The sequence below is a fragment of the Nerophis lumbriciformis genome, linkage group LG39, assembly GCF_033978685.3.
Source record: "Nerophis lumbriciformis linkage group LG39, RoL_Nlum_v2.1, whole genome shotgun sequence".
NCBI classification, from domain to species: domain Eukaryota; kingdom Metazoa; phylum Chordata; class Actinopteri; order Syngnathiformes; family Syngnathidae; genus Nerophis; species Nerophis lumbriciformis.
The window spans coordinates 16,266,971-16,280,000 of NC_084586.2; the positions used below are offsets into that span (position 1 = coordinate 16,266,971).

The following is a 13,030-nucleotide window of genomic DNA, read 5'->3' on the forward strand; positions in this document are numbered from 1 at the left end:
ACAGCAGGACGGTGGCCATGGAAGTCGGAACCCGCTAAGGAGTGTGTAACAACCCACCTGCCGAATCAACTAGCCCTGAAAATGGATGGCGCTGGAGCGTCGGGCCCATATACCCGGCCGTCGCCGGCAGCGAGACGCGCTTGGAGGTGCGCTCAGCGCGGCTCCCATATGATTGCGCACTGGTGTGCGTCTGGGTCGTGACAGCGTGGCACGCGAATGTCTGTGCTGCATTGGATCAGTCTCCTTTCTTTAACAGGCAAAAGCTTTATAACCTCACTAATGCCTTGCATCGTCTATATTAGATATATAACAACGGGCGGGTGCGGGCGGATGCGGTTCTGATCAAATGTTAGATCGGGTGGATTGCGGATGGTTGACGACTTTCTGATGCGGTTGCGGATGAAATAATTGCCTATCCGCGCATCTCTAATATATATATATATATATATATATTCACAAATATTTTCAGTGTTTTTATAATCAATTCGATTATATGCTTTTTTTGTAGACCATGTGTACTATCGTGGACTCTAGGCTGTATGAAGAGAGGCACAAATTAGAGCATTTACAAACAAGGCTGCAATTCTTTTTTTGCATTTCTGTGAAAAAATCTTTAATACCTGCCAGTTTTTTCATTATTTATACTGGAACTAAATGACTTTGTTCCTTATACATACTTATTGAAACAAAGTAATGAATACATTCTACTGTTTTTTTCTTTGTTGTTTTTTTTTTTTTTTTTTTGACCAAATCTACCCGGTAACACTAGATTGTTTATCCGCAGGAAGCTGGACGCCTTCATCTACGACGCGGCCGTGCTGAACTACATGGCGGGCAAAGACGAAGGCTGCAAGCTGGTGACCATCGGCAGCGGCAAAGTCTTCGCCACCACGGGCTACGGCATCGCCCTGCAGAAGAGCTCGCGCTGGAAGAGGCTCATCGACCTGGCGCTGTTACAGTTCCTCGGAGACGGTGGGCGACCAATCCCAACGTGCCAATGAGTATCCCCTTCAGAAGCCCAACTCAAATGTTTACAGTTAGCACGCTGGCCAGATAGTTTCAGGTAACATAAAATATGAGCAAAAAGAGCAAAAAAAGCACGCGTTTTAGCATTATTGAAATACCAAAATATATGACACTTAGATGTGTACCTTCTGAATTAGCTATAAAAGCTAGAATGCTAATGTTAGTGTGCTAAAATGCAGATTTTAACATGCATCAAGTACCAAATTATATTCATCTGAGGCTTTTACCTTAAAATTTTTTATAAAATACTAGCTTGCTAATGTTAGCATGCATCAAGTAGCAAAATATGACTCAGGTGTATACCTACAAAATTTGCTAAAAAAAAAAAAAAAAAAGCTAGCGGGCTAACATATATAATTCGTTAAGTAACAAAATGTTTAACTCTGTGGTGTATACCTGCAAAATTAGCTACTAATTATCTGCTAGTACTAGCTAACATGCTAACAGTTAGAAATACTGAAGAACCCTGCTAAATTAGCTATAAAAGCTAGAATGCTAAGGTTAGTATGCTAAAATACTGACTTTAACATGCATCAAGTAGCAAATTATATTCATCTGAGGCTTTTACCTTAACATTTTTTTATAAAATACTAGCTTGCTAATGTTAGCATGCATCAAGTAGCAAAATATGACTCCGGTGCATACCTAAAAAAAATTAGCTAAAAAAAAAGAAAAAAAGCTAGTGGGCTAACAGATATAATTCGTTAAGTAACAAAATATTTAACTCTGTGGTGTATACCTGCAAAATTTGCTAAAAAAAAAAAAAAAGCTAGCGGGCTACAAAACCTACAAAATTAGCTTAAAAAAAGAAGAAAAAAAGCTAGTGGGCTAACAGATATAATTCGTTAAGTAACAAAATATTTAACCCTGTAATGTATACCTGCAAAATTTGCTAAAAAAAAAAAAAAAAAAAAAAAAGCTAGCGGGCTAACATATATAATTCGTTAAGTAGCAAAATGTTTAACTCTGTGGTGTATACCTGCAAATACTGATGAACCCTGCTAAATTAGCAATAAAAGCTAGAATGCTAAGGTTAGTATGCTAAAATACTGACTTTAACATGCATCAAGTACCAAATTATATTAATCTGAGGCTTTTACATTAACATTTTTTATAAAATACTAGCTTGCTAATGTTAGCATGCATCAAGTAGCAAAATATGACTCCGGTGCATACCTACAAAATTAGCTAAAAAAAAGAAGAAAAAAAGCTAGTGGGCTAACAGATATAATTCGTTAAGTAACAAAATATTTAACCCTGTAATGTATACCTGCAAAATTTGCAAAAAAAAAAAAAAAAAAAAGCTAGCGGGCTAACAGATATAATTCGTTAAGTAACAACATATTTAACTCTGTGGTGTATACCTGCAAAATTAGCTACTAATTATCTGCTAGTACTAGCTAATATGCTAACAGTTAGAAATACTGAAGAACCCTGCTAAATTAGCTATAAAAGCTAGAATGCTAACGTTAGTATGCTAAAATACTGACTTTAATAACATGCATCAAGTAGCAAATTATATTCATCTGAGGCTTTTACCTTAACATTTTTTTTATAAAATACTAGCTTGCTAATGTTAGCATGCATTAAGTAGCAAAATATGACTCCGGAGCATACCTACAAAATTAGCTAAAAAAAAAAGAAAAAAAGCTAGTGGGCTAACAGATATAATTCGTTAAGTAACAAAATATTTAACTCTGTGGTGTATACCTGCAAAATGAGCTACTAATTAGCTACTAGTACTAGCTAGCATGCTAACAGTTAGAAATACTGAAAAACCCTGCTAAATTAGCTATAAAAGCTAGAATGCTAAGGTTAGTATGCTAAAATACTGACTTTAACATGCATCAAGTAGCAAATTATATTCATCTGAGGCTTTTACCTTAACATTTTTTTTATAAAATACTAGCTTGCTAATGTTAGCATGCATCAAGTAGCAAAATATGACTCCGGTGCATACCTACAAAATTAGCTAAAAAAAAGAAGAAAAAAAGCTAGTGGGCTAACAGATATAATTCGTTAAGTAACAAAATATTTAACCCTGTAATGTATACCTGCAAAATTTGCTAAAAAAAAAAAAAAAAAAAAAAAGCTAGTGGGCTAACATATATATTTCGTTAAGTAGCAAAATGTTTAACTCTGTGGTGTATACCTGCAAAATTAGCTACTAATTATCTGCTAGTACTAGCTAACATGCTAACAGTTAGAAATACTGAAGAACCCTGCTAAATTAGCTATAAAAGCTAGAATGCTAAGGTTAGTATGCTAAAATACTGACTTTAACATGCATCAAGTACCAAATTATATTAATCTGAGGCTTTTACATTAACATTTTTTATAAAATACTAGCTTGCTAACGTTAGCATGCATCAAGTAGAAAAATATGACTCCGGTGCATACCTAAAAAAATTAGCTAAAAAAAAAAAAAGCTAGTGGGCTAACAGATATAATTCGTTAAGTAACAAAATATTTAACTCTGTGGTGTATACCTGCAAAATTAGCTACTAATTATCTGCTAGTACTAGCTAACATGCTAACAGTTAGAAATACTGAAGAACTCTGCTAAATTAGCTATAAAAGCTAGAATGCTAAGGTTAGTATGCTAAAATACTGACTTTAACATGCATCAAGTAGCAAATTATATTCATCTGAGGCTTTTACCTTAACATTTTTTTATAAAATACTAGTTTGCTAATGTTAGCATGCATCAAGTAGCAAAATATGACTCCGGTGCATACCTACAAAATTAGCTAAAAAAAAAAAGAAAAAAAAGCTAGTGGGCTAACAGATATAATTCGTTAAGTAACAAAATATTTAACTCTGTGGTGTATACCTGCAAAATGAGCTACTAATTAGCTACTAGTACTAGCTAGCATGCTAACAGTTAGAAATACTGAAAAACCCTGCTAAATTAGCTATAAAAGCTAGAATGCTAAGGTTAGTATGCTAAGATACTGACTTTAACATGCATCAAGTAGCAAATTATATTCATCTGAGGCTTTTACCGTAACATTTTTTTTTATAAAATACTAGCTTGCTAACGTTAGCATGCATCAAGTAGCAAAATATGACTCCGGTGCATACCTACAAAATTAGCTAAAAAAAAGAAGAAAAAAAGCTAGTGGGCTAACAGATATAATTCGTTAAGTAACAAAATATTTAACCCTGTAATGTATACCTGCAAAATTTGCTAAAAAAAAAGAAATTAAAAAAAAGCTAGCGGGCTAACATATATAATTCGTTAAGTAGCTAAATGTTTAACTCTGTGGTGTATACCTGCAAAATTAGCTACTAATTATCTGCTAGTACTAGCTAACATGCTAACAGTTAGAAATACTGAAAAACCCTGCTAAATTAGCTATAAAAGCTAGAATGCTAAGGTTAGTATGCTAAAATACTGACTTTAACATGCATCAAGTACCAAATTATATTAATCTGAGGCTTTTACATTAACATTTTTTATAAAATACTAGCTTGCTAATGTTAGCATGCATCAAGTAGCAAAATATGACTCCGGTGCATACCTACAAAATTAGCTAAAAAAAAGAAGAAAAAAAGCTAGTGGGCTAACAGATATAATTCGTTAAGTAACAAAATATTTAACCCTGTAATGTATACCTGCAAAATTTGCTAAAAAAAAAAAAAAAAAAAAAAAAAGCTAGCGGGCTAACATATATAATTCGTTAAGTAGCAAAATGTTTAACTCTGTGGTGTATACCTGCAAAATTAGCTACTAATTATCTGCTAGTACTAGCTAACATGCTAACAGTTAGGCATACTGAAGGACCCTGCTAAATTAGCAATAAAAGCTAGAATGCTAAGGTTAGTATGCTAAAATACTGACTTTAACATGCATCAAGTACCAAATTATATTAATCTGAGGCTTTTACATTAACATTTTTTATAAAATACTAGCTTGCTAACGTTAGCATGCATCAAGTAGAAAAATATGACTCCGGTGCATACCTAAAAAAATTAGCTAAAAAAAAAAAAAAAAGCTAGTGGGCTAACAGATATAATTCGTTAAGTAACAAAATATTTAACTCTGTGGTGTATACCTGCAAAATTAGCTACTAATTATCTGCTAGTACTAGCTAACATGCTAACAGTTAGAAATACTGAAGAACCCTGCTAAATTAGCTATAAAAGCTAGAATGCTAACGTTAGTATGCTAAAATACTGACTTTAACATGCATCAAGTAGCAAATTATATTCATCTGAGGCTTTTACCTTAACATTTTTTTATAAAATACTAGCTTGCTAATGTTAGCATGCATCAAGTAGCAAAATATGACTCCGGTGCATACCTACAAAATTAGCTAAAAAAAAAAGAAAAAAAGCTAGTGGGCTAACAGATATAATTCGTTAAGTAACAAAATATTTAACTCTGTGGTGTATACCTGCAAAATTAGCTACTAATTATCTGCTAGTACTAGCTAACATGCTAACAGTTAGAAATACTGAAGAACTCTGCTAAATTAGCTATAAAAGCTAGAATGCTAACGTTAGTATGCTAAAATACTGACTTTAACATGCATCAAGTAGCAAATTATATTCATCTGAGGCTTTTACCTTAAAATTTTTTATAAAATACTAGCTTGCTAATGTTAACATGCATCAAGTAGCAAAATATGACTACAAAATTAGCTAAAAAAAAAAAGAAGGAAAAAAAGCTAGTGGGCTAACAGATATAATTTGTTAAGTAACAAAATATTTAACACTGTGGTGTATACCTGCAAAATTAGCTACTAGTACTAGCTAGCATGCTAACAGTTAGAAATGCTGAAAAACCCTGCTAAATTAGAAATAAAAGCTAGAATGCTAACGTTAGCATGCATCAAGTACCAAAATATGACCAAGTTGTATACCTACAAAATTAGTTTAAAAAGCTAACACGCTAACAGATATCATTCGTCAACTAACAAAATATTTGACGCTGAGGTGTATACCTGCAAAATTAGCAATAAAAGCGAGAGAGCTACCGGTACTATGCTAACAGTTACAATTACTGTAATACCATAATATATGACACTGACGTGTTTACCTGCTAAATTAGGTAAAACAATTAGCATGCTAAAATGCTAACTGTAACATGCGTTAAGTATCAATATATATTCATCTGAGGCTTGTACATTTAAAAAAAAATTGTTTAAAATGCTAGCATGCATCAAGTAGCAATATATGACTGAGGTGTTAGCTAAAAAGCCAGCTTGCTAACAGATATCACTTGTCATGTAACAAATTATTTGACGTTGAGGTGTGTATCTGTAAAATTAGCACAAAAATAAATTAAAGAAATACCAAATTATAAGACACTGAGGTGTATTCCTGCTAAATTAGCTAAAAAAGGGGAATGCTAATGTTAGTATGCTAAAATGCTAACTGTAACATGCGCCAAGTACCAAAATACTGTTAATTACTCTAAAGTGTGTACCTGAAAAATGTGTTTAAAATGCTAGCATGCATCTAGTACCAAAATATGACTGAGATGTATACCTACAAATTAGCAAAAATTTTTTTTTTTAAAAAAGCTAGCATGCTAACCTTAATATAAATATCACTAAGGGCTATACTTTAGACATCGGATTGGCAGACCGGGGTGGTGGTTCCTCTCTTTAAGAAGGGGAACCGGAGGGTGTGTTCCAACTATCGTGGGATCACATTCCTCAGCCTTCCCGGTAAGGTCTATTCAGGTGTACTGGAGAGGAGGCTACGCCGGATAGTCGAACCTCGGATTCAGGAGGAACAGTGTGGTTTTCGTCCTGGAACTGTGGACCAGCTCTATACTCTCGGCAGGGTCCTTGAGGGTGCATGGGAGTTTGCCCAACCAGTCTACATGTGCTTTGTGGACTTGGAGAAGGCATTCGACCGTGTCCCTCGGGAAGTCCTGTGGGGAGTTCTCAGAGAGTATGGGGTTTCGGACTGTCTGATTGTGGCGGTCCGCTCCCTGTATGATCAGTGTCAGAGCTTGGTTCGCATAGCCGGCAGTAAGTCGGACACGTTTCCAGTGAGGGTTGGACTCCGCCAAGGCTGCCCTTTGTCACCGATTCTGTTCATAACTTTTATGGACAGAATTCTAGGCGCAGTCAAGGCGTTGAGGGGATCTGGTTTGGTGGCTGCAGGATTAGGTCTCTGCTTTTTGCAGATGATGTGGTCCTGATGGCTTCATCTGGCCAGGATCTTCAGCTCTCACTGGATCGGTTCGCAGCCGAGTGTGAAGCGACTGGGATGAGAATCAGCACCTCCAAGTCCGAGTCCATGTTTCTCGCCCGGAAAAGGGTGGAGTGCCATCTCCGGGTTGGGGAGGAGATCTTGCCCCAAGTGGAGAAGTTCAAGTACCTCGGAGTCTTGTTCACGAGTGAGGGAAGAGTGGATCGTGAGATCGACAGGCGGATCGGTGCGGCGTCTTCAGTAATGCGGACGCTGTATCGATCCGTTGTGGTGAAGAAGGAGCTGAGCCGGAAGGCAAAGCTCTCAATTTACCGGTCGATCTACGTTCCCATCCTCACCTATGGTCATGAGCTTTGGGTTATGACCGAAAGGACAAGATCACGGGTACAAGCGGCCGAAATGAGTTTCCTCCGCCGGGTGGCGGGGCTCTCCCTTAGAGATAGGGTGAGAAGCTCTGTCATCCGGGGGGAGCTCAAAGTAAAGCCGCTGCTCCTCCACATGGAGAGGAGCCAGATGAGGTGGTTCGGGCATCTGGTCAGGATGCCACCCGAGCGCCTCCCTCGGGATGTGTTTAGGGCACGTCCGACCGGTAGGAGGCCACGAGGAAGACCCAGGACACGTTGGGAAGACTATGTCTCCCGGCTGGCCTGGGAACGCCTCGGGGTCCCCCGGGAGGAGCTGGACGAAGTGGCTGGGGAGAGGGAAGTCTGGGCTTCCCTGCTTAGGCTGCTGCCCCCGCGACCAGACCTCGGATAAGCGGAAGAAGATGGATGGATGGGCTATACTTTATTACATTAGCTAAAAAAAAGCTAGCATGCTAACAGATATCAACCGTCAAGGTAACAAAATATTTGACGCAAAGGTGTATACCTGCAAATTTTGCAAAAAAAAGGCTAGCATGCTAATATTAGAATGCTAACGATTGCGCCACAAAATTGGTTTGTTTTTGCTGAAAGGAGGCTGGCTTTCTCGGAAGATATAAAAACCCTGCAGAATGGTGTGGAGTGTGAGGGGAATGATTATCTCCATCACACACACACACACACACACACACACACACACACACACACACACACACACACACACACACACACACACACACACACACACACACACACATTCGTGCCTACCTCTTTAGGACCAGCCTTTCTAGATATATATAGATTTGTATTTACAACATTAATAATATATACATGCTATGCAAATATAAAAAAGGTTGTTGTGAAAAATTAGTTGGAATTTCACAATAAAAAAGTTATAATTTCACAAGAAAAACTTTGAATTTTGGCAGTATTAAAAAAGTTGTCGTTTTTACTCGACGCAAGTCAAAGTTTTACAAGAAATATTTAACATTTGTGCAATGATATGATACAAGTTGGAAGTTTACTCAATAACAGTCGCAATTTTACAAGAAAAAGCTTAAAAATGTTGGCAATTTTATGAAAAGAGTCGTAATTTCACTCGACAAAAGTCACAATTTTGTAACAAAAATTTAACATTTTGGCAATATTATAATAATAATCTGAATTTTACTTGGCAAAATTATGAGAAAAGCTACAATTTTACTCGAACAACAACAAAATTGGCAATATTGTGGTACAAGTCAGAATTGTATTTTTATTATTATTTTTTTTTACCATTTTGCATTAAAAAGTAATAATTTTACATTCAAAAAGTAATTATTTTATGAGAAAATATTGTTATATTACAGAAACAGAAAGAATATGAGAAATTGTTCCTGATTTTATAAGAAAAAAGTTGACACATTGAGAGAAAAAGACTGATTTTACTGTTTATTTTTATTGTTATGTATTTATTTTGTTTGTTTATAATTTGTTTTTAATCTTCCTTATTTACTTCAAGTTATTACAGTATGTCTAAATTAATTTTGGCCAAAGGGGGCTCATTTCATTTTCTTACACACACTTGTTATTATACATGTTGGCCGGAGGGGGACCACTTACATTTTTTTTTACACACACTTGTTATTTCATATGTTGACCAGCGGGGGAGCACCTAGATCTATTAGATGCAAGGGTTTTCCGTATTGGGACCATGATTTTGGTCCTACCTTGATGTCTCGAGAAGGACAGAAATACAAGAACACACACACACACACACACACACACACACACACACACACACACACACACACACACACACACACACACACACACACACACACGCAGCACAAACACACCATGAAGGCTGGAGTTAATATCCACCTCCACTGAGAGATTGAAGTATATTCATAAACACACAGTGACATACAACATGTGAGTGACAAAAATGGGCCAATAAGAGATATTGTCGATGAATTGTGGCGGCGACAACCCTCCAACTTAATCCGTGCTCCGTGTCTCCAGGAGACACTCAGCGCCTAGAGACGGTGTGGCTGTCGGGCATCTGCCAGAACGAGAAGAACGAGGTGATGAGCAGCAAGCTGGACATCGACAACATGGCGGGCGTCTTCTACATGCTGCTGGTGGCCATGGGCCTCAGCCTGCTGGTGTTCGCCTGGGAGCACCTGCTCTACTGGAAGCTGCGTCACTCGCTGCGCAAGTCGCGCAAGCTCGACTACATGCTGGCCGTCAGCAGGGTGAGGCAGTGGCGACGCGTTCGGGTGCACAGCATCTTTCTCGAAATGAAAAAAAAACGTACTTGTTTTACTTGAATAAACTGTGGCATTTACGGTAATACACCGAAAAATCTACAAACTGGCAGCTCAGATGCCAAAATGCAGAGGTGGGTAGTAACGCGCTACATTTACTCCGTTACATCTACTTGAGTAACTTTTGGGATAAATTGTACTTCTAAGAGTAGTTTTAATGCAACTTACTTTTACTTTTACTTGAGTATATTTATAGAGAAGAAATGCTACTTTTACTCCGCTACTTTTATCTACATTCAGCTCGCTACTCGCTACTAATTTTTATCGATCTGTTAATGCACGCTTTGTTTGTTTTGGTCTGTCAGACAAACCTTCATAGTGCCTGCGTTTCAACAAATACAGTCACTGGTGACGTTCACTCCGTTCCACCAATCAGATGCAGTCACTGGTGACGTTGGACCAATCAAACAGAGCCAGGCGGTCACATGACCTGACTTAAACAAGTTGAAAAACTTATTGGGGTGTTACCATTTAGTGGTCAATTGTACGGAATATATACTGTACTGTGCAATCTACTAATACAAGTTTCAATCAATCAATCAAAAGTGTGAAGGAAAAAAGACACTTTTATTTCAAACGTACATCCCGTCAAAAGCCTAAAGACTGACTGCACAGTTCCTGTCTTCACAATAAAAGTGCCGCTCCATCGCGCCTGCGCTTTCAAAATAAGAGTCTCCGAAAGCCAGCGCAAACAAGCTAGCAAGCTACAGAATTTGCCGCCAATGTATTTCTTGTAAAGTGTGTGAAAACGAATATGGAAGCTGGACAAATAAGATGCCAAAAACCAACCACTTTCATGTGGTATTAGACAGAAAGGAGGAACTTTTTTTCTCCTGCATTTGAAAACGTGGACGTTAAGCACTACTGTCTGATTACAATCAATGCAAGTCATCAGAATCAGGTAATACACCAACTTATATTCTTGTCTTCATGAAAGAAAGGAATCTATATGTGTTAAACATGCATGTATATTCATTAAAACACCTTTAACATGTAAACAAAAACGGAAAAATAAATAAATATAAATTATATACTGTATATATCAATGTATGTGTATATATGTATATATATATATATATATATATATGACATGTGTGTGTATGTTACTCATCAGTTACTCAGTACTTGAGTAGTTTTTTCACAACATACTTTTTACTTTTACTCAAGTAAATATTTGGGTGACTACTCCTTACTTTTACTTGAGTAATAAATCTCTAAAGTAACAGTACTCTTACTTGAGTACAATTTCTGGCTACTTTACCCCCGGGAGGGGGTCCAGACTGAGTCCAAGGGAAAAAAAACTCATTTAGCATAGCACACATAAACATGTTACATATAATCACAACAACTCGCAACAGAGGGGGGGGGGGGGGGAGTTGGGGTCCCTGGAGGTCGACTGCTGCTATAAAGCGCTGCCAGTCGTCCATCACCCCGAAGGGGAATCAAGCGGTAGTGAAGGCGTGGGGTGGGGGTGGGGCGTGTGTTTGTGTATATGCCCATTGTCTTTGGGTGTAGTGGTGTTGTGTCCATAGGCCCGGGGCCGTTCTGCATGCAATGCAAGCAAAGTTCGACTTCCAGGTGTCTTTGAGGAGGGAGGGAGGTCAAAAGGGTCCATCTTTGAGAGTCTTCAGGGGGATGTTTACAGAACAGCCTGCTCCTGTTGTTGCATCAAGGCCATTCGAGGGAGTCAAATCGTAGATTAGGATTTTTGTTTTTCCGTGAGCAGACATTACAATGGCTTGTCTGTTCTATTCGTCCATGTTGGTTCTCGTATGCAATTTTTCCCTTTCAGTAAGCTTCTCCATGATGTGATCCATCTTGCGATTCAGTTCAGAAATTGCCACAGACTGTGTTCCTACAGCCAGGCCCAATCCGTCCATTGCGACGAACAGCCTTTGGGCTCCTTGAGTGGCTGCCATCGTCTTACGAATTTGACGATACACCAGAGCAATGCCCAGCCCAATCAGCAGGTGCCCCGCGATCATGGTTCCAAAAAGGTAGATGTCTTCCACGTCCTCGATGGAAAGGACTGAAAGGCACATGATTCTCCATTTGTCCCAGGAATCTCTCACGTACCCCGCAGCAATGGTTCCATTGGGGCAGCCAGGCTCCCCAGAACCTCTTTTCCTCGTCGAAAAGATTTAGTCAATTGAGTCGAGAGTCCAGCTGATCAATTCCATGTCTGATGTTTAGATTTGGAGGACAGCGCAAAGAAAGAGGCTTCAAAAAAAGTTTAGACAAGACAAGAAAAGAGAGCAAGCAAGGAGAAGACGGGAGGAGAAAAAAAAATGCGACCCCTCTCACCTGAGGCAAGACAGAAAGCAGCAGTACTGTTTTTCCATTTACAGTAATACACACACAATTTTGAGGTGAAATTATTGCAACTTACCATATTTTTTTTAGTTTAAGAAAAAAATCTACTAACAAAATGCATTAGAAAATGGTGTAATAATAGTATTCACTGTTAGAAGCGGCCCACTGGGGCCAAACATAACTGCCATGTGGCCCTCAGTGAAATCGACTTTGACACCTCTGACTTACATGAATGTTACTTGCATGATCAACACTTTGTAGGGCGCAACACAACGTTTAACTTCCTGGGAAAAAAATCTACGCCCTCCTTAAACAACACAGCATATGTAGCCTACACAGTCCTGCCATCTGATGACAACTGAGATCAGAAAACAAGTTATAACTGGTCAGCTCTAGCTTGATGCTAGTTTACATGGGATTTGCCATAGACAGGCTACTATTAGCATCAGTGATTTTACATGGCGATTTGAACACCTCCAAATTTGTTAATGTAAACTACAACTTGGATCAATGTTACAATCCAACAGCTGGTGTGTAATGAGCACAGTACTTTCATGATTAACACTTTGTAGGGCGCATTAACATTTCTACACGCCAGTGAAACAACACGGCATATGTAGAATACACAGTACTGCCATCTAATGACAAATGACAGGACGACGAGTACCAAAAACTGGTGCTATTGAGTACCTGCATCGATTCTCAAGTATCAGTTTTTGGTACCGTATTAGTTCGAATGTGACCAGCAACCATCCCTAAGTTACGAGGGTATAAAAAAATATATATATACTTATTTTTGCTAAAATCAACTTCAGTCTTCCAGTCATGTCCAATTTTTCAGACTAAAAA

The 13,030-nt window shown here is 38.1% G+C and overlaps 1 protein-coding gene across 1 annotated transcript in view; it reads left to right on the forward strand.

The window, feature by feature from the left end:
• Nucleotides 1-13,030, forward strand: part of LOC133577669 (glutamate receptor ionotropic, NMDA 2C-like) — a 193,280-nt gene that overhangs the window by 166,289 nt on the left and 13,961 nt on the right. The window contains exons 14-15 of the mRNA XM_061931646.1: nt 785-972; nt 9,564-9,796. Of these exons, the coding sequence (XP_061787630.1) occupies nt 785-972; nt 9,564-9,796 (421 nt within the window). The remainder of the gene's footprint in view (nt 1-784; nt 973-9,563; nt 9,797-13,030) is intronic.